The sequence below is a fragment of the Astyanax mexicanus genome, chromosome 24 (assembly GCF_023375975.1).
Source record: "Astyanax mexicanus isolate ESR-SI-001 chromosome 24, AstMex3_surface, whole genome shotgun sequence".
NCBI classification, from domain to species: Eukaryota; Metazoa; Chordata; class Actinopteri; order Characiformes; family Acestrorhamphidae; genus Astyanax; species Astyanax mexicanus.
Window position 1 is genome coordinate 17,612,657 of NC_064431.1, and position 27,272 is coordinate 17,639,928.

The window sequence follows — 27,272 nt, forward strand, 5'->3', positions numbered from 1 at the left end:
AATTTCTGACATGTACCCTCTAATTTCTTGACATTACAATCTCTCCTTTTTACAACTTAGAAAAAAACAAAGTCATAATTATGAGATACTAAGTCATAATTACAAAATAATAATTATGAAATAGTAAGTCCTCGCTGTTGAGATCTGCGCAGGCGCAGTAGCCATGACAAGCATTTTTTTTTCTGTTGTGAACCTTGTGAGATCCAGACTAATTATTTCCCTCTTATGTGACAAATGTTTGTGCCACAACCACAACCACACAGTAAATTTGCCAGGGATAAATTAACACATTTAATTTAAATTAAAACTGTGGGTGTTGAATTATAATTGACATATGATTTAATGGTGGCAAATTTACAGTTCACAAAAGCTTATAATGCAGATGCATTTTTTTCAGTCTGGTAATCCATAGCAACCTGGAAATAAAATAAAATATACATAAGCAATACTGACAAAAATAGTTTAACAATTTTTTAAAGATGCAGAATTATGCATTTTAATAAAATTCAGTGTTTAATAAATAAATACATATTATTTGTTGTGTTCATTTAATTTTTTTAATATTATGGATACAGTGCGTTGAACAATTTGAATTCTAGAGACCTTAAGTATAAAAAAAGGCTTGGACATGCCTGCTTTAGGGGCTTTGTGAAAGCAGATTATTTTAAGCACTGGATGTAAACACCATTAAATATATTAATTAAAATAAAATAAAATAAAATAAATTATTAAATAAATATTATTATTTAATGAATCATTACACCCCAGTAATTTTGCTAAAAGACTATCATGTAGTAATATTTAATTATTACTGCTTTTTGGCTTTTTTCTTATATTGTTAACCCATAAAGAAAATAAAAATGGGCATGTATTTGTTTTTATATGTGTAATACTTTTCTAATATATTGTTTAGTTAAAGACTATATTCAGAAAAAAATACTTTCTTGGCCATTTTCATGTATTGTCAATTGTAGTTATATTTTATGTATTTATTTTCCATTGAAAGTTATAATCATTTTCTGTTTCCTGTAAATTTTTACATTACATGAACAGTATACAAATATTCAGACAATATTTCTAAAAAAATCAGAAAATAATATAAAAATACACAAGTCTGTGTTTTGTAGAAAGTCAGGCAGCACCACTGGTGAGCCGGACGGTCACATTTACTGAACACGTGCTCATGAGCTTTACCTTTTAATTTCTGTCTTTAAAGATGGGCGTGCGCCTCTCCCGAATCCAAACACTACAAGTCTGCAATCTGCCCTAATCCCTAATCCCCATGAACACAGCAAGTGCAGACACGAGAAACACACAAAAATCTCACACAACCCTCTGCCGCTAGCTTGCATCAAGTTTACAATGTTCTTGTTCATATTAGCTGCATTTCATATACAAAATAAAAACAGAAAAATACTGCACTGTAACAAGCTCTTTATGTTCATAAAATAGATTATATTTTGCCAAACAAAAGCACATTACATTGAACACTTCAAAATATATAGAGTGAGAGCTGCATGCACTTCAGAACAAAATACATATACTATATATTTCATTACACTGTTACATTATAACACAGTGATACAGCCATACATGTGAGATCCAGCTTCATTGGCTGTCAAACAGCAATGTCAACAAGTGCACATCAAAGGTTTTAAGTGTATTAGTGCTTCAGCACACAGTTACTAATGGTAAATACTCATTTAGCAAAATAACACCTGAGCAAAAAAGCAAAACCAACAGACCAATGAAGTTGTGCTTCATTTTGAAATCCTCAGTATGCCCACATTTGTCTCTAACCCCGAACTCCATTCATTTCTGCCACTGAAAATGAACATCGGACCTGGAGTGTTTACTACAAAATGACAACACAACTTCAGTGGTCTATATGTACACAGTTATGTACACAGTCATTTTTAACGGCACGGTTCGGTCTCTCGCCAGGGCGGCACTTGGACAAGTTTAGCAGATCAGCAGTGATTGGTTTAGGCTGAAGTACCAGAGCTGGTACTCACACAGCATCTAAGAGTAGTCTGATTTAGGATTTAGGATTAGGATTAGGACCATGTCTGTGGTGGTTTCTAAGACTGATCTGCTTATCCTGAGGAGAGACTTGTGCGTCTGCAGAGGCTTTGGTGGTTTTGATGAAGTGCTGTCAGCTTTGGGGCGGTTTCATTTAATCAGTCCAATCCAAACTCAGGAGCATTGGTCGATAGGACTAGTAGGTAAAGCGCTGGCTCTGCCTGTAGCCCAGCTTGTCCAAGTTGGGGTTACAGGCGAACTGGATCATGGGAGGCGGGCCACACATCAGGATAATGCACTCGTCACTGGGTGGAGGGAGGTGCTCCTGGATCATGCTGGCGCTGATGAAGCCTTCACTATACTCCCAGTCTGCAGAGGGACACACAGCAACACAGACACACACTGTACAGTGAATTATGTTGTCATAGAGAAGTGATTCAGTTACATAAATTAAATAAATAAACCAGATCCAGTATAAACTAGACGTTTATACTGTACACACAGTCCTCAAGTTACTCAATGGAGCAACAGATTCATTCTGTAAAACTTATCTGGTATTAATTCTATAACCACAATAATATTAAACACCAACAATGTAATTATTGGATCAAAGCAAATGTTGTCCATGTAAAGAACTGAATTATTTAGAGCCAGTTTATTGTTTTCTTGGTTTATTCTTTCAAAAATGGTAGTAGCTTTATTTTTTTTACACTTATGTTTTTAGATTTAGCATTTTTTAGCAACAAAATACAAATACAAAATCATGGTGGGTAGAAAACCCATCAATGTTTAGTGCTACAATGTACCATTGCTCGTGTTTATTGTGACATTTAGGCCAAATCCCATTTCACCCCTTGAGCCTACCACTTAGCCCTACCCCTCTGTTTTAGGAGTGCATGTCTAGGGAGAGGGTGTTTCAATTCATGTTAGGCTGGAGGGTAATAAGGGAGCGTTAGGGGTATATGACCCTTTAAACTGAGATTTTCAAAGGCACACTCCAAATAGAGGGCAGAGAATCACTGGCAATATGGCGGCACAGGCAACCAAAGAATTGTTTGTATTTTCCTTGTTAAAAATTACTCACCATATTCTATAATCACCATGTTACCATAGTTTTTTTTTGGCTATTATGTTCATAACAAACACAAAAAACGGGGAGGTTACTGTTTCAAGGGGTAGGGGTACAAACGAGAAATGGGACTGGGCCCTTAGTGTGACAATCATATTTGTCAGTAATCTGCTGTAGTATTAATTGATGGAGTATAAATAAATAAAAAGTAATAAAAAGAACATATACTGTTCAAAATGATCGAATTATCTGGATTTTTATCCACTTAAAATCAGTACTGTACTTTTTTTTTATAATTATATATGGCTAACATAATAATAACTCCAGATTATGTAAAGTGACTTCTGCTCCTCATTACATACATTAGCTACCTCCGCAGCTCCAGTGCAAAACTAAAGAAGCTATATTTGCACACCAGTCATGTCTTGGCTGATTGTTGGTAATGGTAATGGGCCATTGTGAAACACTCCCTTTAGTGTAAACACCACGTACCTTCCGGGGCTCGGTCCACAGTAAACCACAGCTTAAACTTCTCTGGGTGTCTGGCCTGGATCTCCTCCAGCTCGTCCCGCAGCAGAATGTCCTTTTCAGTCTGTTGGTTAGAAGTATTCAGACACACGCACACACAAACACAACACAGGTTAGGTTTGTGTGTTTATTTAGCACTAGAGGAGACGGATCTATAGTAAACATGAGCAGGATCCTCTGTGCGGAACCCACCTGGTTGGCGAACAGCAGGCTGCAGGTGGTTTTATCACTTGGGTTCTTCATGATGTCTCGGATCAGCTGCAGCATTGGGGTGATGCCTACACAGACACACAGAGGGGGAGGAGGCACAGAAATCACTCGACTCATTAATCACTCTACACGAACTACAACACCCACCCAGCACTTTATTCTATACTATACTTTTAGATTAGGCTTTTATTTACAGTGGGAGGGTAGATGGGCTTTACTCTTCAGACACTGTGTTGAGTTATTTTAACAAAGGCTACAGGTGTTTAAGATTAAAAGATGTCGAAAATCAAAGATGAAGGATGATTTATTTCAATGTTTACACAAACTCACAAAATGCAAAACTGTAGGTGATTTTTTTTTTAATTAATTTTTTAAAATTATAAAGTAATCATCTTGTAATTGGAGTCAACTAAGTTTTACTCTGATTAGGGATTATGTATGATTTATTTTATGCAGCAAAAGACAGACCAGTATGGAAGTCCTGCAGCTGCTTTTACCATAAACAAAACAATGTCTCTCCTGTATGATCTCACATGAGTCTCTTCAGACCTCAGAATTATTGTCAAAATCTCCCCAGGGAGGGTTTTGCATTAAACTGGCAATTCCCCTTAAGGGTTCTATACAGACCTGGCAACTATAATCAAATTGTCTCAACATGTTGCCTTTGGGACTCCGCAGAGTAATGGAACAACATGGCAAAGTCAGCAGATCTCTCAATCAGACCAGTGCTGCTGTTTGCCCCCCAAAGTGATCAAATATGTGTTTTGGTTACCTGTGCAGACGTTTTTAGAGACATATAACACTACACGATAAATATATTGTGCTGTTTTAATCTCACACACCCCTAATCTCCAACAAGCAATAATGTAAATGCAATCACAAATGAGGACACAATAAATTAAAGCGAATCATAAACTATGTAAATCTATATACATAGTATACATATATATATGTGAACTGATTTTTAATATTAAAAATTAAACTTATTTGGGTTTTGACAGACTTGAATATAACAGAATAAATATATGTACTGTAATGTCATTTCAATTTTATTAAAAAGTGTAAAAAGTTGCCAGTTTATAGGAAAACTAAAGTGAAAAACAATCATTTGGAAACCCACCAAACATGGCAGTAATAATGAACTAAAAAGTTAATCAGTACCTGTCCCGCCAGCGATCAGACCCAGCGTAGCGGCCTTCTTCATCTCGGGTTCAGACTTCTTATCAGCCTGTACAGCAACCTGCCCTGTTAAGGAGAAGTGTAGAAAGAAAATAAGACTACAGCCTGTTTTATTATTATTCAATCAATTAATTACTTCTCCAAATAATCAGATCAAGATCAAAGCTGCTAAATCTCACCATTGCCCTTATACTCCAGCAGGCCTCCTGGACCCCTGAAGTCCACAACATCTCCCAGCTTCAGGCTCTCCAGGTACTGAGACATCTTTCCTCCCTCAGGAAACTTTGGGTTCACGTTCTTGAAGTAAATCTGCAAATCAGTGCATTCTGCTGAAATCACATGACTTCACAGAGTACACAAAAGATTTCACTTAAAGATCACAGTTTACTCAAGAGTTCAGATCGTCAAGGACCGGCAAGAGAGATTTCACCTTCACCACCAGATCAACACATCCCTTGTCGTCGTCGCTGGAAACTGGAGTGTACGGACGGACAACGAGGTTTCCATCGATCCGAGCAGAGAGGTAGACATGTTTTCCTGAAATACAATGCACGGCAATGGATTTTAATGGATCAGGTGTTGGCCTTTTTAATGGACAGCCAGGGTCCTTACTGTTTCACCAAGCAGTCAATCTGTTCCAGTGGATCAACAGATCAGTTAATTTTAACTGTGGTTAATGGATAATGATCCCAAAAACACTGCAAAATCCACAGCAGACTACCTTAAAATGCACAACAGACAACCTCAAAATCCACAATAGAGTACCTTAAAATTCACAACAGGGGCTCAGTGCTGCCACTATGATTGGGAGATTGCTGATTTGAATCCCGGTCAGGCAGCTTGCTCTCAGCTACTGGAGCCCCGAGAGAACACAATTGGCCCTGCTCTTTCCAGGTGCGTAGCTGGTGCTCTTTCCTCTCATCACTCTAAAGGGTGATGTCAATCAGCACAAGGCGTCTGTGAGCTGATGTATCAGAACCGACTCACTGCGCTTTCCTCTGAATGCAATGCTGCATCACCAGCAGTTTAAAAAGATGCGGTGGCTGTCTTTTTTTTTTTACTTTTGCATTTTCCTTTTTGTTTTATTGTAAGTATTTTTTGTTGCTCAAAATAAAAAGGGAATGTTGAATTTTTAACTTCATGTCTTTGGAGATCATTTCATCTTTAACTTGCTAAAAAAAGGTGGATTTTAATTTCCAGGTTGACTTTAATGTGAGGATGAGGATAAAATAACAGTCTGAGGAACGCTGGCTGAGACTCACCTACAGGCAGGCCCAGGATGTGCTCAGGGCTCGGCAGGGCAAAGCGAAATTTGCGTGTATCGTGGCTAATAACCTGAGACAGAACATATCCAACACAGAGTAAAATATGAAACTCAGAGACACCAACAAGCCGTCTGAGATGGAACTTAATATCTTATATCTAATATCTATGTGTCATGTAATCTCGTCTTTCTGAAAAGTGAATGGCTGCTGGGTAAGAGTCGAGGGCAGTGATTATGTAAACTGTATGATACCTCTTTATCGATGAGTCTCAGCTTGTATTTTTCTGACGGGTCGACCAAAGTAATCGGAGCCTTCTTCTTCCTGCCTAGAAAAAAATACCCCAACACTGCCACAGTGGAGACCACCAGCACCCCGGCTGTCACCGCTACAGTGGTGGTCTGCAAAACAAAGACAACATCATCATTATCATCATCTTTAACATCAGGGTCTCTTGTCCAATCCCAAAACAGAGAGCATTGTATCATCTATCTAAATTTCCTGCATTCAGGAGAAATTCCACCTTAAATACTGTTACAGTTACAGTGACTGCAGCCAATAGAATGCTGCAGTATTTAAGGCGAAACTGGAAATGTGAATAAAATTTACAACTTAAACTAACTTAAAGATCTGGATTATTATAAGTATTATTATCTTTATTTTTTAATAGTTCTACTACTATGATTATTAGAACCATCTACTAGTGCATCTCAAAAAATAGAATAAAATAAAAAAGTTACTTTATTTCAGTAATTCAGTTCAAAATGTGAAGCTCATTATTATCCACAGAGTGACCTATTTTAAGCATTTATTTATTTTATTGTTGATGATTATGTCTTACAGCCAATGACAACCCCAAAAAAGGCCAATTAGTATTTTTAGCAGTGTGGGCAGTGTTCCAAGTCCTGCTGGAAAATGAAATCTGCATCTCCATAAAAGTTGTCAGCAGAGGGAAGCATGAAGTGCTGTAAGACTTTGGACTTGATAAAACACAGTGGATCAACACCAGCAGATGACATGTCTCTCCATAATCAGTGCAGTGTTTTTACAGAAAATCTTACAATCTTACTGCACTTCATGCTTCCCTCTGCTGACAACTTTTATGGAGATTCAAATTTCATTTTCCAGCAGGACTTGGCACACTGCCCACACTGCCAAAAGTACCAATTGATCTTATACAATATTCTAATTTTCTGTGACACTGATTTTTGGTTTTCATTGGCTGTAAACCATAATCATCAACTATGCAAGAAATAAATGCTTAAAATAGATCACTCTGTGTGTAGTAAATCTATATTATACATACATAGAAGAAAATAACTTTTTAATGATATTCTAATATGTTTGTGATGCACTAGTTGAAACTCTTTTTTCAATGATGTATGAAACCTTTTTTTTTATAAAAAGAAGTAAGAAAAACTGTATGTCTGCATTCAGTTGAGTCTCCTTAAATGCTGGAACAGTTATTGGGACTGCAGCCAATAAACTACTGTAGTAATGAAGGTAGAAATGGGAATATAAAGTAAACTTAACCCTAATTACATTTTTTTAAGCTTTTTAAAAACGTGTCACAATTTAGCTGAACTCTTGAAAAGGAAGTTCTATTACTGTGATTATTAAAACAATCTAGATGATCAAATGTTTCTTCTAAAGGTTGAAGAACCTGTTATATGGTTCTTAAAGGTTCCAAATTAAAAGCCCCTTTAAATTATGTATGAAACCCTTTTTATATGATAAGAAAAATATAAACATGGTTTGCATTTAGGGGAGAATCCACCTTACATGATGGAACATTTATTGTGGCAGTATTTAAACCAGCTAAAGCTAAGATCAACCAGCTTAGCTCCACTTATGAACAGGGATTAGTTAAATTTCTTGTAAATATTAAAACAGTCACAATGCCTAAATGTTTGTTTAAGAGGTTGAAGAAGCTGTTAAAATGGTTCTAAAATTAAAATTAAAAGACCCTTTTCAATTATGTATGAAAACCTTTTTATATGATAAGAAAGATATAACCATTGTTTCCATTCATGGGAGAATCCACCTTACATGCTGGAGCAGTTATTGTGACTCAGGCCAATGGAATACTGCAGTATTTAAGGTGGAAATTGGAACAATTGGAACAGCTCTGTCCAAAATGAAGAGACCACTCCAGTTTCTGAATCAATTTCTCTGATTTAGCTATTAATAGGTACATATTTTAGTAAAATGAACACTGTTGTTTTACTCTATAAATTACAGACATTTCTCCCAAATTCCAAATAAAAAAGGGTAATTTAGAGCATTTATCTGCAGAAAATGAGAAGTGAAATAAAAAGGATGCAGACCTCAAATACTGCAAAGAAAACACGTTCATATTCATAGTTCAGAAATCAATATTTGGTGGAATAACCCTGTTTTTTAATCACAGTTTTTATGCATCTTGGCATCTTCTCCTCCACCAGACTTGGATCACTTTATGCATCTCCTGGTGCAAAAATTCATGCAGTTCAGCTTTGTTTGTTGGCTTGTGATCATTTATTTTCCTCTTGATTATATCTTGATCTTGATCTTGATTATGTCTCTTATTTTTTTCAGAGCTGTATGTAAAAAAACAGTTATACCAGCTCAGGGAAGTGGATTACTATTATTATTATTATTTGTATTATTTTGTCACAGTTTAGCTCCACTCTTTAACAGCGAGTTGGTTAAATTGCTGTAACGTTAATTATTACAAGCGGCCTGATGCCTAAACGTTTTTTAATAGGTTAAACCTGTTAAAACAGTTCTAAAAAGCTCCAAAATTGTCCTAAATTAGATACATATTTTTTTTTATAAGAGGGATAAACCGTTGTCTGCATTCAGGAGAGACTCCACCTTAAATGCTGGAACAGTTACTGTGACTGAGGCCTCTGGAATGCTGCAGTATTTAAGGTGGAAATGGAAAAAACAATTTAATCCTTATATGGGGAAACACCACAAACACTGGGTCTGAGACTGGCACTGAAAGGGTCTGCCTCACTCCTTAATCCAAGAATCCGCCCTTCCTCTCCTGCCCTGCCCTTTACTAAAGAGTCATTTCAACATTTATAACTTACCTAGCTATATTTATAACAGGATATATAACGTTAGCTACTTTAATTGCATAAACAACAACAATCCTGTTAGCCATTACGTTACCGATTACTAAACTATTTTATACCAAATAAACCCTGATTTCAGTACAGTTAAACTAGCAGCTACTTATTAAGACTTTAATAAACCAACTTTATATTATTCTTAACATACCAGATTGATTACTTACCATTGCGTAGGACATGACGGCTAAATCTTCCTAAACAACCGGAAATATACGTAACTAACTATTTAACTAGCTAATACTAGCTAATTTAGCTAATATAGATTAGCTAGTGTACTGTACTTGCTGCTGCAGCTCGGGTGTGTACACTGTACACTGCACACACACACACACACACACACACACACACACACACACACACACACACACACACACACACACACACACACACACACACACACACACACACTGGCCTCTAGTCTGAGAAACGCTCAGTTTTCACTTCATCATGTCTGCGTACAGAATGCGCATACACCGCCAGCCGTGTCATATAGAATGAGTCCTATCACCATCACTACACCATCTCCTGTTTACAATCAGCACACGCCTTTAGCTGCCGGAAGCCAGCAACAAAAAGTACTAAAAAATCCTCCAAATTAAAAGCACGAATAATAAATAATATATGTAACAAATAATAGATAAATAATAAAACTGTAAATGTAAAATATTTAACTAGAATATGCACCCACAAAATGGATATAAGTGTATTTTCCGTAACCCTTTCAGACCTGACTTATGTTCTAGCGAGGGAAAATATATATATAAATGCTGTTTCTGTCTGTAATGTGTTCAAAAACAGGATTCTGTCTGTTCATTGCAGTGCAGTCATTTGTTTAACACTTTTTTAATTTCATATACCTTATATCGTTTTTTTTAATATCCACACGCATTTTAATATATATTAAATATATATATATATATATTCACAATTAATTTATATAATTTTTCCAGTGCTTTGGAATGTTTTTACTAATAAATGTCTATTCTAATGAACAGTAGGTCTTAATCTGTGTGAAGTTTTCAGTGTTTTTTCCTTATTTAAAAAAACTAATTAACAGCTGTGCTGAACTTGTCAAGAGTTAATTACTTGAATTTCGTGACTCTTAATTTGTTTGAGAGCATCAGTTGTAAAGTTGTGGAGGTAGAGTTGATATACAGTGAATAGCCCTACCATATCATGAATAAAACTACTCAACTAAGTAAACAAAAATAAATATTTTAAGAAATGAAGGTCAGTCGACCAAAAAAAAAATAATAATAAAAAATCTAGAGCTTAATATGCTCAAGTGTAGTGGCAAAGATGAAACTGGCACTCATCAGGGCCACTCTAGCAAAGAAACACCAAGGCTGTATTCGGAATGGCATACTACTATACTGCGTACTGCATACTGCACTAGTATGTACTGCATACTACACACTGCCCAGTATGTAGTATTCGGTACTGCAACACTTTTGATTGTAGTACCCTACATGGCCCCATGACACACCAGTCAGTCCTCTGTAGTGCTCCGAATTCCTCACAGTGAGTTGTAAACAGAAACAACCCAAGAAAGTTCCAGTTATATTTAAATACGGTTTCCTATTTATTTTAGTAGATTACTATTTTCATCTATGTAAGTACCATCAAGAAGAAAACATTTAAACAAACTCTCATTCATATTTACACAATCTCAACAATAAAAGAAATCAGACACGTTGCACAAGTGAAACAATTTTATTAATTTGTATTCAAATCATTCCCTTATTTAAAAGAAAAATATGTAGTAAAACTGAGGGAATTATTTATTAAATCAAAAGAACGATTTTTTAAACAAAGGTAATTATTTATTAAATTAACAGAACGATTTATTGGAATTATTTATTAAATAAAGAGAACGATTTATTAAAACTGAGGGAATTATTTATTAAATCAACAGAACATTTTTTTAAACAAAGGTAATTATTTATTAAATTAACAGAACGATTTATTGGAATTATTTATTAAATAAAGAGAACGATTTATTAAAACTGAGAAAATTATTTATTAAATCAACAGAACGATTTTTTAAACAAAGGTAATTATTTATTAAATTAACAGAACGATTTATTGGAATTATTTATTAAATAAAGAGAACGATTTATTAAAACAGAGGGAATTATTTATTAAAGTAACAGAGTAATTTATTAAAACTGATGGACTTATTTATTAAAATAACAATCATTTATTAAAACTGAGGGAATTATGTATTAAAGTAACATAATAATTTATTAAAACTGAGGGAATTATTTATTAAAATAACATAATAATTTATAAAACTGAGGTAATTATTTATTAAAATGACAGAATAATTTATTAAAACTGAGGGAATTATGTATTAAAGTAACATAATAATTTATTAAAACTGAGGGAATTATTTATTAAAATAACATAATTTATAAAACTGAGGTAATTATTTATTAAAATGACAGAATAATTTATTAAAACTGAGGAAATTATTTATTAAAATAACAGAATAATTTATTAAAACTGTATGTTGCTGCACACTGCGGAGGGTCCCGGCCGCGGAGAGCGTTCGGCGCGGCAGCGGAGGGTCCCGGCCGCGGAAAACGCGCGGCCGCGGCGGAGAGCGCTCGGCGCGGCAGCGGAGGGTCCCGGCCGCGGAGAGCGTTCGGCGCGGCAGCGGAGGGTCCCGGCCGCGGAGAGCGCTCGGCCGCGGCAGCGGAGGGTCCCGGCCGCGGAGAGCGCTCGGCGCGGCAGCGGAGGGTCCCGGCCGCGGAAAACGCGCGGCCGCGGCGGAGAGCGCTCGGCCGCGGCAGCGGAGGGTCCCGGCCGCGGAGAGCGCGCGGCCGCGGCAGCGGAGGGTCCCGGCCGCGGAGAGCGCGCGGCCGCGGCAGCGGAGGGGCTCGACAGCGGTGAGCCGATACTTTCCAAAATAATTCCCTTAATTTAAAAATATATATATTTCCATAATTTGAAAATCTCTCGCACTCGCCACCATCTTGTTTTTTTCTGAAGCGAGCTGGAGGAGCCAGCCGCAATGCATGTTGGGATGCAGTACACCACGAAGACAGCTCTCCATGCACACTGCGAAATCGGAGCGGAGTAGTACACCATCCGGGTACCTGTAGTGCACTACAGATCCTCAGTTTGGTCGCATACTGCGTACTGCATACTGGCTTTAGGCAGATTTAGTACGCGAGTAGTATGTAGTATGCCATTCCGAATACAGCCCAAGGCTGCGTCCAGAAACTTTTGCTACTCCTCCTCTCCTACCCCGGAAGAAGGTGGAGGAATCGAGGAGAGGAGAGGAGGAGGAGGAATGGAGGGAAGGAGCTGTAATTGGGGAAATGGGACAGCTGATCCCTTTTAGATAGGATGTTGACTACCGTTGAACTGAGCCAATCACAACGCTCACTTTCAGCACGTTTCTGAACATTACTATCACACACAGCCAAAAATTCAGATATTCCAATAAAATCCTGTTTACTCCCAGCCGCATTTTAGGCCGCATCTCTGACCAGTGACTCTGGCAGCCCTGTCTGACCTCAGCCTTATGAGGGATTCAGTTTCCTCATCAGTCCCTAAGTTAAAATAAATAAGTAAATAAATGAATTAATTAAAATTATATATATATATATATATATATATATATATATATATATATATATTATAAATAATATATGTTTTTATATGTATAACATGATACACATAGGGTCATAAATATAGTTTTACTGAGCATACAGTTTATCTAAACTATAAATTATATTACTGCTTTACTGGCTGTTTAATTAGATAAGGAACCTAGTTAATTAATATGTTTATGACGTATATTTGGGCGTTGCCTTCCCCATTTTCGCGTGCTCTGTGGGCGTGGATGCAGTGATGTCATTAAAAATCCTTAAAAGTCTTCCGGAGTAGGATACACTGATGTAACCTCCGTTGGAAGCCTACTACAGGTGGATTTTAAGCGGCTTCTTTCATCTCCTACGGTATTCGGACAGGCGGCAAGATGGCCTCACGAAATCAGTTTCCGGGTCACGGAGGAGAGGAGGAGGATCGGTAGGAAAAAGGAGACACTTTTGGGGTTTCTGGACGCAGCCCAAGACTTACCTCTGCTACACAGGATAAGTTCAAAAGTCACCAGCCTCAGAAACCACAAGCAGCACCCCAGCTACCAGCACCTAAATGCCTCACAGAGCATGTTGCTACATGATTCCTTATGTGTTCCTTCATAGTCTGGATGATACCCTCAACTCAAATAAGAGTATAACTGCCTAAGAACTTACCTGGTTCACAAGTTTAACCAGTTACCTTACCAGTATAGTTGGATCAGTAAGTTTTCACCTGAATGAGCAGCTTTTCTACAACCTTGGTCAACAAAGCCAAGCTAAGACCACTTTCACCAGATACCAGCAGAAACGGGTGTTGAAGTAATTTTTTAAACAGCTTTTTAAACTAAGAAATTCCACAATTCCACAAGAGTTCTAGAACCAATTAGATACTGTTGTAGAAATGAAAAATGAAAGGTGGGCTAGCCCCCACCTCTCCTCCGGGGTACAACTCCCCTGCGTGTTCGTCTGATTGAGTCGAAGGCAAGTCGAGTGAAGTTGAAAGCAAACCAAGCATTTATTACTGAATTCAGGAGAACTAGTACATACAGACGGTTAACACAGCCTTGCCAGTAGAAGTTCTGACCCCCTCTAATCTGACTCCTTGTTTATACCCAAAATGACGTAAAGCCTGTTGATGAGGCGTTGTTAAAATCATCTCATGTTAGCTTGCACGTGTTAGTACTGAAGTTTCCCAGGTTTGATCACACCACTAGTGTTTGGCCTTGACTGTCTCCAATCGGACAGTGTGGCATTGTCTTCAGGACTGGACCGAGTCCGGTAAAAACAGTGTGGTATTGTTTTAATAATTACAAAGTGTCGTCCTCCCTATGTGCGTGCTCCCATCCCGCTTTGGGAGATGAAAAACAACGCACACACAGAGTGAAAGGCCGCACTGTTCGTGCCCGAGTCTCTTTTGTATCAATTCAGTTCGTACAAAGTGCACTTAGCTGATGATTAATTGTTAGTCAGAAACATGCAGTAAATTAAATGCTTCAGGCATAAGCTGTATGTGCCCAACAATGGGTTCTATATGCCATATGTTACTGTGTTAGCAGCGCGTGGTTAGTCCGCCATATAATAGATCCTATGTGTTAATACACGCCTTATGTATCATGTGGGTTAATTTGTTACAATAAAGTCTGTGTTAGTCACATGCCATATCAAACAATGTTTTACTATGTGTGTAAAGGATATATTGTGATTATTGATTAATCTTTTATATAAATGCGTGTAAAATACACTGTGAGTAATAAAAATGATCAGATTCAATGTGAGTATTGGTTATGCATATTGAATACAAGGTTTCACACAATAATTATGTCACTAAAATAAGTAATCATAACTGAAAGATATTTGTCAATCAACCCAAAGTATAATTAACTGAAAGATATTTGTCAATCAACCCAAAGTATAATAAACAGTTACTCTTTAATACCTTACTGTTTATTTTAAAAGCAGAAGAAATTATACCAATTACTTTTTAATCAATGTTGTGCTAACTCCTTTTTTCAGGTGGAAGGTTTAGGTTTATAGCAATACTTGTGGATCTCAAAGAAAATTCCAGAAAAACACATCTTAAACACAATGTCAAAGCAAATAGAAATAGTAAAGTATTAATTAATTACAAGTGATTTTCCATGACTGTGAGAAAATAGAATCATAGTGTAGCCTGTAAATAATTCAGTGAGCATCTACATCCTTCCATTTTAATTCAAAACGGTACATGGTAGATTTAATGCAAATATAATACCTTTAGAAAATACATTTCATTTATCCAAACATTTGCTGTTGCATGTTATGGTAAAAAATCATTTGAAAGTCATTAGAGAAATACCTTGATTGTTTTTTTCCCCAAAATTTTGCAGCACAAGTCAGACATTTTAATTTAGAAAAATCTACTTTAAGATAAATTAGGAAAACAAACTGCCTCATCCCTTATAATCCATTATTAGCACCTTATAATTAGTATGAACAGATCTAATTAAATTAAAATCAAATCAATCAAATATTTTACAGGTGTCTCACAAAATTATTTAAATTTATTTAAAATAATGATTAACAGGATCTGCTTGCTATATCAAAGGGTCAGACCATTATCTTCTTCACGTAATTTCGGACGTTTATGTGGAGCTGATGGGAAGTAGCAGAGAAGATCTCTGTAGCCAAAGCCTTCATCTCCTCTGTTCCGCTCCACAGAGCCCGATACACTGGTAACGTGTACTTCTGTTTCCCCTGTACGAAAGAAAAATGAGAAGAACATAAGAAAAGTCCTGGAAAGGGACAGATGGGCTGATTAGATACTTGCTCTTGCCACAAGATGGTATAAAAGTGCTTTCCTATAAATAAGGCTCTTAGAGACTACTTTTGAGTAGTGTACCTCTTATTGCAAGATTCAGGACTGCTAGGGCCCAACCCCATTTCACCTCTTGGCCCTACAACTTACCCCTACCTCTCCCCTAAGAATTGGGAGAACCCGTCAAGCAACCTATACAACATCAGGAGCGCTAAAGTTCAGTAACCCAGCTAATTCTCATTCCTGCTTTGAAGTGTGCCTCTAAAAAAATCTCTGTATGAAGGGCCAACAAGCCCTATCTCTTCCCCCTACCCCTCCAGCCTAACAAGAATCGAGACACCCCTACCCCTTGGTGTGCACAAGTGGTAGGCTCAAAGAGTGAAATGGGGTTGGGCCTTAGACTTGCGTCTACAATGCACTCAAAGACATTGTGCCAGGTTAACAAACTATGAAAGGGGAATTATCATTTGGCTGAGAGAAGCAGGATGGCCGTTTTCAACAAATTGCCCACCAACAGGCAGCCACCATCACCTTTGTTTGAACTGGTGCTGTAAATGGGAAATTTGGACCAATACAGACAAAAGCTTTGCTAAATCAAGGTTCTGTTTGGGATCTTATTATTATGGTTGGGCAATATGGCCCTAATATTTACAGTATTTTTTTTTTTTTGCCAATATGACAAAACTTTTTTTTTTTATTAATTTCAAGAATATACTACTGCAACAAAATAAATGTTAGTTTTAGTATAAATATAAGAGTTTCAGAAATTCACTTTTAATAAAAAAAACTAAAAACCTTACCAAACTAACCAAAACCCTGATTTTGTATCTAGTGTAAATAGTGTAGCAAAATAAAAATAGAACAAAAATAAAGTAATGTAAATAAAAGAAATACTACAAAACTAAAGTACAGCATATTTAGTGCATGTAAACTAAAATATCAAAATAAATAAAAATAGACAGCTTTTAAGAATATGGCAATAACAAAAAGTTTTGGTGATATTATTGTGTATGATATTCTATGGCACACCCCTATATCCCATGACAGTCGGGGTTGAGTATAGAGGCTTTGTGGTGAACACTTTAATCCTGCCTTTGCTGTGAAGCAACACACTGTCCCAACTGCTAGTGTGATTATCAAAAAAACATGTGTTGCCTCTTGTGGCAGAACTTTAAACTGGCACTTTTTTTGTCAATGTTTTTTGTCAAAGACAGTAAACAGATGATAAAACTTGGCTTAAGGAAAAGTGTCGTCTTACCTGACAGCTGAGGAAACTGCGAACGTGTGGGTATCCAGGTTTGTGTTGGTTCTTCGCAACAATCTGGGCCCAGCGTAGTCTTAACTCAGCGTTATTGGACTTCACCATGTGTGGGTACTGTTCTTCTAGCATTCTGGTATTACCTGATCAACAGCAACACAAACACATTTTTTTACAAACATCAACAACAGATCAAATCTGGTAAACAAAAACAAATAAATCACAAAAATCTGTGTACCATCAGGAAGTGGAGACTTCTCTATTATCTTGTCCAGGAAGTAAACAGTTTGGTAGGTCTTCCAGGCTTCTGTATTGATCTTGCTGATGGCGGCGATGTCGACGCTGTCCGCCCCCCAGAGGTCAGCCAGCTGGTCAGCAGGCTTCATCAGGCTCTGTCCGGCAGAGAGGTCCGGGAGGTACAGAGGCCATCCAGAAACGTTCAGCCAGCTATCAAACTCCAAACCTTTAAGAGCAGCCCACAATCAGAACTGAATCAAAAACAAAGTGTATCCAATACCAGAACCACCTTCTTCCTCATACCTTCAATCTTGTGGACGCTGTTCTTCTTCAGGTCAGGGAAAAACTCCAGGAAGAACTCCAGAGCATCCTCAGCGATCACACTGCGGAACTTAAACCTGTCCACATACGCCTGCAGAGATGATTGATTATATTTATTTAATAAGTGTCACAGAGAAAGTCCACAGGTTTATCAAACTCTCTGAATAATTCAACAGTTAAGTTTGAAATAAAATGATTTAATGTGATTAAATGGTTCATTCTTTAAAAATACAAACCAAACCTGCTTTAGCACTATTTTAATAGTCAGCATTGCATATTGAAGAAATGTATACTGTATATTTCGCACTGTAAGGCGCACCGGACTATAAGGCTCACCATCAATAAACGTCTAGTTTCTGGTCTATTTTCATACATAAAGTGCACCAGATTATAAGATGCATTTTATGCTACACTAGTAACAAGTAGTAGGAACAGGGGTGTCGCCATGTTTTCCTTCTAATTCCGCCATCCAGTGGCGAGACCTGTAAAGCTATGTTAAGTAAACAAAACTGTAATGCTTAAAAAAAACATTTCAGATGAGTTAAACAAGTTAAATGAGCACTGGATTGTAATCTACACAGATTTCTCTGCTAAAAACTGTTTATTAGGGTGAGTAAAGCGCTTCTGTTTATTTACAGTAACCTTAGATAAGTAAGCTTTGCCAGGCTGCCATTGTTAATAAGAAGGTGTTCTTAATGTCTTGCCTGGTTAAATAAAGAGTTAAAAAAATAATAGATTTACAGATTTCCACTAAAGCTGGAGCATTAGAATTAGTGGCTAACCGATAGCGGCTAATGCCACCAGACAGCGCTACATTGAGGAACCCTGAGTGTTCCAGTAAGCCAGGGCGATATTAGCTAGCGGTTCGTCCCACATAGCTTGTTTTAACGTGGTAAACGCACCGGCTACAGGCCAATAATACTTACCTTTGACCGTCGAAAGAGTTAACACTGCAGTTAGTGGCTAATGCTAATGCTTCTCCAGCAGTGCTAGCCCAGGTTAGCAGCAAGGTACAGTCCGATAATACTCAACTCTGAACAGTCAAAGAGCTAGCACTTAGTGGCTAATGGTAATGCTGCTCCAGCAGTGCTTAATCTCTATAGAAAACCTCTGGAGTCGATAGAGATGAGCCGACTGGCATAAAGCCCCAAATACTGAGCTGTGGAGTATACAATGATGAAGCTCCATCCAATACTTTTGGATTGGATGAGCTGGACTAGCATGTGATCCAGAATTAGAAGCTGTTTTTTTAAACTCCCTATTTATTTCCTTTAATTTGACCTCCTTTTAAAAATATCACAAGAGGGCATGGGCCTAAAGGACAGTGGGGCGACTTGTCAATATTGTCAAGTGAACACTGTGCACTGAATTAGAAGATATTAAATGTATTAAGGAAATTGTTTAAATATTGTTTAAATATTTCAATTAAAGAGCAAACTTAAGAATAACTGTCAGATTAATTGCTAATAAATTAATAAGATAAATTGACCCAAAAAATAAAATGATTATTAGATTAATCGATAACAAAATAATTGTAAGTTGCAGCCATAAAGCTGACACAATGAAGCTTAAATAACAGATAACAGATTATTTTTGTGAAATTTGAACCTTGAGAAAAGCATCAAAGCGTTTCTGGTCTCCTGTCAGGTGGGCCAGATATGATACGAAGCAGAAGCCTTTCTCGTACGGTGTCTCGTTATATGTGTCGTCAGGATCAACACCTATTCAAACAAAATTACACAATTTATACAACATTATTAATGATTTAAATATATATATATATATAATCACTCAATTTCAACTCAGATCAGATCTTCTCGATTATTACATTAATACAGTTTATTACAGATAACAGTGAGGAATATCAGAACTGTGAAAGCTGCTGACCCGGTTTGATCTCGACCCGCAGTTTGTTGAGAGGATGGTCTTCTCCGGTGTTGTCCATGTGCTGTCTGAGTAACGCTCGGCCTGTAGCTGCTTCCAGACAGGTATACGCCTCGCCTAAACCAGATACGGAAACTCATTTGCATATTTAATATGTTTAACATACAAATATGTACAAATACATATACAAAGAACATCTCTAAACTATAAAATAAAAGGGGTATGGCTTGCTGTTATAGATTATTCTACATGTACACATATCCATTATACATATGTTTGTTCAAGGTGCCGTTACCAGGAGATACTGGCACTCATCTCTGTAACTCACCGTACAGTTCTTTACAGATTCTGCGCTGGGCGTACATGGTGAAGCCCTCGTTAAGCCAGAAATCCCCCCAATTGGCGTTGGTGACGAGGTTTCCGAACCAGCTGTGGCAGATCTCATGGATGATGACGTCAGCGAGTGATCGGTCACCCGCCAGCAGGCACGGAGTGACGAAGGTCAGGCAGGGGTTCTCCATCCCGCCGAATGGGAATGACGGTGGCATGAACAGCACATCATACCTAACCAGGAAACATAGTGCAGTGCAGTCAGTTACAGACTATCACATTAACTGCATCCCAAAGCCTGAGCTGCATTTCTTGGCCACAACAAAACTGGTACAAAATGGAAAATGAAAATGTATTCTATGGCAATATTTTAAAATGTTTTGTTTTTAGAACTATAAATTATAAAAGACTTATCGCACAATGTATGGAAATGACCCTTAATCATTTTTGCTGACATAATCCACATTATGTTTTTCTTGCAAGGAGAGTCGATTAACAAGATTGAGCCAGTGTGTCATTTTTGTTTAAAATATTTTAATTTTATTTATGCATTGTAGATTAATAGTAAAGTCACCCAAACTATGAAGAAAAACATGTGAAATCATTACCAAAGTTACCAAAAGTGGTATGGCTTTCAGTTAACAGCTGTGCTAAACTTGTCAAGAGTTATTAACTTGAATTTCTTGTCTCTTAATGTGTTTGAGAGCATCAGTTGTAAAGTTGTGAAGAAGTACAGTTGGTATACATTAAATAGCTCTATTTGAGTAATGGTTTAATCCATATTATGGCAAAAACTACTCAACTAAGAAAGAAAACATTACTTTCAAAAATGAAGGTCAATCAATACAAAAAAAAGCAAAAACTTTGAAAGTATTCTCAAGTGCAGTCGCAAAGACCGTCAAATATGCTATGATTAAACTGGCTCTCATCAGGACCTCCCCAGGAAAGGAAGACCAAGAGTTATCTCTGTTGCACAAGATAAGTTTATCAGAGTGACCAGCCTCAGAATCCGCAAGTTAACAGCACCCCAGATAAGAGCACCTAAATGCTTCACAGAGTATTTTGGATTGTTTAACACTTTTAAGTTACTACATGATTCTGTGGCTAGTACGCAACTAAGAAGTCTTCTACTGCTGCTGAGTCTTTATAGAACAGTCCCGTACATTGACTGCAGATCAGACTTTGGAACACAGTTAAAGAAAACTCTAAAATGTGTAAAATGTAAACAGTTAACTTTACCTTCCCCAAACGTATGGCCCAAACAGCCTCTCTCCTACCAGAAGAAACTCCTCGATCACACCATCGTACTCTTTCTTGGCAGCTTCCAATAAGCACGGCTCTGTCCACACCCGTGACCTAAAAACAAATTTCAACCAAACTTCCTATTACTTGTTGATAAAGAGTGGAAATACAGCAATATATACTGTAAACCTTAGTGCACCATATGACTTACCTTGGACCCACTTCAGCTGATACCAGGTCCCCGACTGCCAGTGCCACCAGGTAGGCAGGTATGGGCTGCTCCATGCTGAAGAGGAAGGTGTTATCTGCTTTCCTGTGCTCCCACTTGGTGGCACTCATAACTGCAGTAAAGCCATCAGGCACCTGATCACAACAGAGGGAAGAACCAGTATGAACTGCTGTATCTGAGAGTTTGCTCAAAGTTCGGTAATAAATGCTTACTCTGCACCCCTCTACTTTAATACCTTTACTGGTCCTCCCCTCTTTTAAGTCTTTCTATCTTTTTTTCCTGAAAATATTTGGATGTCCCAATAGCAATCAATTCTGAGTGGACTGTGTATACAGATTTTTTCAAACTTTTAATTATTAGTGCAAATTATTACCAGTGTTGGGCAAGTTACTTTGAAAAAGTAATTAGTTATAGTTACTCGTTACTTTTCTAAAAAAGTAACTGAGTTACTAACGGAGTTACTCCACTATAAAAGTAATTAGTTACCAGTAAAAGTAACTATGCATTACTTTTTATTATTCGCCCGTCAAAAAAAAGGAAATCAATTATGCATTTACTATTATTATTAGAAAAATAACAAACGAAAATGAACCCAAAATGTTGACAAAAATATAATCTAACGAATTTCAAAAAAACAAAACGAAATTCTCCACAGAACCAAAGAAAATTACTAAAACTTGTAATACTGAAAAAAAAAACGGAAAAAATGGAAAAATGCGTCTGGGGATGAAATTAAACAAACCAGGCCACACTCAAAGGAAATATGTATATATAAACAAAACAAAATAATGGACAAAAACAACAATCTAATGACCGTTAAAATGGTATTAATATAACAGCTTCACCAGAGAAAGCAGCAGCACCACAAAAACCGGAGCAGCTAAAAAGAGCTGAATGAACTGAACTGAATTGATTAGAGCACGCAAATCGTCACAATTTCGCCTCACTTCACCACGCCAAACCACAGGCACAGCGACCAGAAGCTCAAGTTCACCGGAAAGAGGAGGGGTTAACGAGGGCAAAGCGAAGTTAAAAAAAAAAAAAAAGTTAATAGAGCGGCTAAAGTAACGTTCAGTAACGGGGTGTCGGAAATGGTAACGGCGTTATAGTTACAGTCATAGTAATTAGTTAGATTACTCGTTACTGAAAAAAGTAACGGCGTTAGTAATGCCGTTAGTTTTAACGCCGTTACTCCCAACACTGATTATTACGCTACATTAACGCAAATGTACTAAACCACTTTCTATGATGACAATCTATTGATATGAACTGAATCATTGTCTGCCATGTTGTATTTCAGAAGTCTGATTTGAGGACAGGTTCCTCTCTGTTACTTCATGATCAGCTCCAGATCACTAATTTGTTTTATCCCAGTGTAGTTTTTTTTTAGCTCTGAAAGAAATAGTTAAAAAAAGCATTCTCCCATTTCACTCCAAAATAAAAGCTTTAAGTACTGTTCATTTGGAACAGTGTTGGATGTCTGCTGTTAAATCAAATTTTCTCGGAAGCATAATATGAATAACTTGTACATACTGCATTCAGGATCTTGGCTAGACTGATTGGGGTTAAATTTAAAACTCTGGAGGACTGAAAACAGAATCGATTAATTTGAAGAGTTTTAACACAATGGATGTATTTCCTTATAAAAATGAAAGAGTAACACCTCTTATAACATCTCTACTGTGAAAGCTTCTTGCATGGGTAAATCTCTGTAATACATTACCACTTTAATACATTACAACTCTGCTCTTTTAGAGTAACCTTTGTCTTCCAGTGATGACTTAATTGCGCTTTTATTATCCTGACCTGCAAAATGTCTTTTAAGCACCTTTTAAACACCACTGAAACAAAAGAAAATGTTGATGCACTGGGTTTTTGAACACCTTCTGCAGCTTAAACATAATAAGATCTGAGACCTCACCTTGATGGCGGCGGTGTATGTGCTCTTTACGGCTGGAGTGTCGAAGCAGGGGAAGAATGACCGGTTGAGGACGGCCTGGCCCTGAGTGAACACGTACGGCCGGAGCTTCCCAGCCGTCTGCTCCGGGTCCAGCCAGCATACCTACAACATACAGTACATGCAGCAAGTCAGAAGAGTTATTTACCTGCACTGTAGCCGAGTATCTGCTCTTAGTCATGGGCGTGTGGAAGCCGGGGAACAGGCTCCGGTTCAGCACGGGGAACCCAGACGTGTACAGGAATGGCCGGTTCCGCTCAGCGGTCTGCTCTGGAACCAGCCATGAGATCTATGAAGATACCCCCACAGAGAGGGTATAAATTAAATTAGCAGAGCATTTGGTACATTTATACTTACCTTCTTCTTATACTTATATTGACCCTTTAAACACTTAAAAACTTAGAAACTCTTGCCATATACTGTAGATAGTATAAACTTTATAGATTTAGTTAACTAGAACTAAACTACCCAATTTCCTGTATCAATGCCACAATCCCCACACTAGTACGGTGAGGACGACCACACGCCTCCTCCAATAAATGCACATCAACTCAACATGCTTAGAGGAAATTCCCAGATTAGATTCCCAACTCTATACATACACCAGCCAACAGACTCCTGTTTTGGCCTCCATCTCAATGGGAGTGATCAGCACAGCACTGATACCAGCATGGTACTGTATGTTGTACAGGTACATATACATATATTTGTAATATGTAAAAAAAAAAAAAAAAAAAAAAAAAATTCTGAATGTTGGGGGGTCTTAAGAAAGATTCTACTTCAGACCTACATCTACCCATTTCAGAAATAATTAATTAATGAAAAACAAGTAGTACTTTGTTAATTCTAGGAGAGAAAGTACCACAATAAACACCATATTTAGCAAATTGCAGTTTAACAGAATAAACACAGCCTACAGCTAACAACTAATAAAAACGTGTAACATCTACACAGTACCAGTTAAAAGTAGCCACATTTAGTTTTGAGGACATATGTGCACACTCTTAACAATAGTTGCTTGTTTTCTTCATGCTGCGAAGCTCCAGCTTGTCCCAAATCACCATTTCAGTTAATTTAGGTCAGAGGCCAAACACTTTTTTTGTTTACTACGTAATTTTACATGTGACCCTTTCCAGCTGGCCGCCAACATCAATGTACATTCATTTCAGGTTGAATGTTTGTCATGACATCAGATGACAAAAAATTTACGTCAGGATAACATTTAATACTGTTAGGTGCCTGCAGGGTTAATTGTTTTAATGCTGAATTAATATTGGTCTACAATGTACAATTTTTATTATATGTTCAAAAATAAATAAATATTGAATGAAAATGTGTCTCCAAACTTTTGTCTGGTACTGTAAATAACTTTCTTTAAATCTTAGACAAGAACAGCAGTCTGCAATCCAGTTGTCTTTATCTCCAGACATTGTTAAGATTATATCTAACACTCAGCAGTTTCACTAAACCTCCATTGCATAACAGAACTGCAATACATACTTCAATATATACCTTCGTTCTTGGCATGTGGATTACCTTCATTTTCAGTTCTTTACACAGTTGTTTAGAGAAATTCATATTTGCTAGGTGGTACCTGTTCTACTGGTTCTACTAATCAAGAACACCCATCTAGCCAACTGAAGATGGATTAGGGCAGAGGTTTTCAAACTTTTAAAGCAATATACCACCCCATGATTAAATGAAAAATTTAAGTACCACCTACTGGGGCTACAGGATGGGGCCTTACCCACTTTGCAATCTGCAAATCTGGGAATTATTGATTATAGTTTCTCGTAAATGCAGTAAGCCAAAGATATGTCGAAAAGCTTTAGACAGAGGGAAAAAACAGGTGTGTGAGACAATGTATTGGACTACAGAGTCTACATGGCACCTTCTGAACCCTAAGCTAATTATTTTACTATTATTTCTTATACAGAATCTACTGTGAATCGTAAAAAGTTCCACAGGATTCAATTGTAGGACCTATGAAACTGTAGAAGAACTGAAGGCGTGTAAGCTAAGCTCACATACAAAGTTTAGAGGTTGCACGAAACACAAAAACAACCAAGAAATTGAGGAAATTAGAGATAAACCTTTTTAGATTTCAGTTATGGATATTTTCGTGCATGCAATTAAATTATGAGGTCCTCTGGTGTACCAGTATGAAATGCTTTGCGTACCAGTGTGAGAACCACTGGATTAGGAGATCAACCAACCAACAGGGTAGTTAATGTAGGTGTTTCTCATAAATTGGCCAGTATGAAGGGGAACTGATGCTGTCAGATCTGAGGAAGTTGGTGAGCTTTAGAGGAACTGCAGAAGTGTGCTGATCCCTGGAATCTGCTGACCAATCAGAAACCTAAACCTCCCTCAACACATCCCACAGCTAAACAGTGACCAGTACTAATGGGTGGGCACTAACTGGGCATCCCAGTGGCGCGTGCATGCTTACCCCCGGTCCCTGGTGGGCTGTGTATTTGATGGAAAGGTGGAACTGGTCTCCTGAGCTCCAGGCGGTGGGGAACTGGACCACCAGCGTGGACCCGTAGCTGGTGAAGTCACGGCTGTGGAACTGGGCAGCGGTCCAGTCCCGCTCGTCCCGGCTGAAGGAGACCTCGTGCAGCTCCAGGCTGGGGTGGGAGTCCAGGAGCAGCTCGGCGGCGGAGCCCCGCGCGCAGCGGACCCGCAGAAACTCGGTTCCGGAGAGGCTCCTCTGGTCGAAGTCCACCTGCAGGTCCAGGTGGAAGTGCTCTATTCGGAACCGTCGGAAACTGGAGGAGGTTGCCACGTCCTCCGCCGTGTCCGCGTGCAGAACCGCGGCTTTATCATCCATGCTGGTTCCGCTCCGGGTTCTGGTTCTGGAACTGTCCGCTTCAGCGCGAGCTGACCGAACACTGGCTCGCCGGAGAGAGTCGCGACAACGGAAGTTCAAAATCCTTGATGGTCACGTGATTCATGGAGATTTCAGATAGTTCCAGGAAGTTCTTGGTGGGCAATTTGAGCCCATAAACACAGAGACAGAATTGCGATTTTGGGGCACTAATAATAATATATAAATAATCCTCAATGAATTATCTATGTATAATGAAATAATATATATATATATATATATATATATATATATATATATATATATATATTATTTCATTATACATAGATAATTCATTGAGGATTATTGTGACCATATATTGACTTATTTAAGGCTTATGTTATTCTGTGTGAATCCAATATTGTAATCCATAAGAGAGTTTTTATAGGCTAAATTTGTATGTTAATTAATATTAATTTCATGGCACTGTGCAAATGCAGTCGCTACAAGTAAAATTTTAGGTTCAAAAGAAGATGGAGAAGTTTTGGCTTGCATATATTTGGAGTTTACTGCAAAAATAATTTAATCAAAGGATACAAAGATCTGCAAATATTTTTAAGTCACCACCTGAATATTTCATGCAGAATTATTTGCATTAAGAAAGAGGAACCACATTATTTGCAACAGCTTTATTATTTTTACAACAAACATGAGATGATATATAACTTTAAAGACTGATATCAGAATATAGAGAGGCTACATACAGAAAAACAAAGTACAGAACACATGTAAATCAACTAAAGGAAAATAGTACATTGCACATGTAAATAAACCAAAGAATCAGCACAGATTACATAAAATGGGGTTTACTTGTGTAGTTCGGAAGAATGAACCCTGGGGAATACAAAAGCAGGAAGAGAATAAGAAAATTGAGACATGATTGCATTTAATACATGAATACAATTAAACATTTTGGAAACATAACCTACATTTTATTATTATTATTATTTAATATAAAATGAAGCCAAGAAAGATGATTGTATTAAAGTTGTTATATTTTGTATTCATTATTTACTTATTTTATTTTTATATAAAACAAACAATAACACACACTTATATTTATTGGGTTTGTTTTGGCACACTATTACTAGTGCATCTCAGAAAACCTGAATATAATGATTTTTTTTCTATCATAGTTTAATAAAAAAAATCTGTCAAATTTTATATAAAGA

General features: G+C 37.4%; 2 protein-coding genes across 3 annotated transcripts; both read right to left on the reverse strand.

Moving 5' to 3' along the window:
* Positions 1 to 1,417: 1,417 nt before the first annotated feature.
* Positions 1,418 to 9,720, reverse strand: LOC103045443 (NADH-cytochrome b5 reductase 3). The gene is made up of 9 exons (XM_007248421.4): positions 9,554 to 9,720; positions 6,525 to 6,671; positions 6,271 to 6,343; positions 5,439 to 5,545; positions 5,188 to 5,317; positions 4,991 to 5,074; positions 3,812 to 3,897; positions 3,584 to 3,683; positions 1,418 to 2,391 (listed from the first exon to the last, which is right to left on the reverse strand). The coding sequence occupies exons 1-9, from the start codon at positions 9,566 to 9,568 to the stop codon at positions 2,219 to 2,221; spliced, it is 915 nt and encodes a 304-aa protein (XP_007248483.3). The 5' UTR covers positions 9,569 to 9,720; the 3' UTR covers positions 1,418 to 2,218.
* A 5,578-nt stretch (positions 9,721 to 15,298) lies between these two features.
* Positions 15,299 to 26,154, reverse strand: LOC103045130 (arginyl aminopeptidase (aminopeptidase B)). Of its 2 annotated transcripts, none has more exons than XM_007248420.4 (11): positions 25,684 to 26,154; positions 23,196 to 23,336; positions 21,257 to 21,408; positions 21,043 to 21,159; positions 19,802 to 20,037; positions 19,477 to 19,590; positions 19,198 to 19,310; positions 17,572 to 17,680; positions 17,270 to 17,494; positions 17,032 to 17,174; positions 15,299 to 15,712 (listed from the first exon to the last, which is right to left on the reverse strand). In XM_007248420.4, exons 1-11 carry the CDS (start codon positions 26,062 to 26,064, stop codon positions 15,566 to 15,568), a joined length of 1,878 nt encoding a protein of 625 aa, XP_007248482.3. In that variant the 5' UTR covers positions 26,065 to 26,154; the 3' UTR covers positions 15,299 to 15,565. The 2 variants fall into 2 exon arrangements, with proteins under 2 accessions (XP_007248482.3, XP_015461108.3); XM_015605622.3 differs by lacking the exon at positions 23,196 to 23,336 and adding an exon at positions 23,380 to 23,520 and having other exon boundaries at positions 25,684 to 26,153.
* Between the last annotated feature and the right edge of the window lie 1,118 nt (positions 26,155 to 27,272).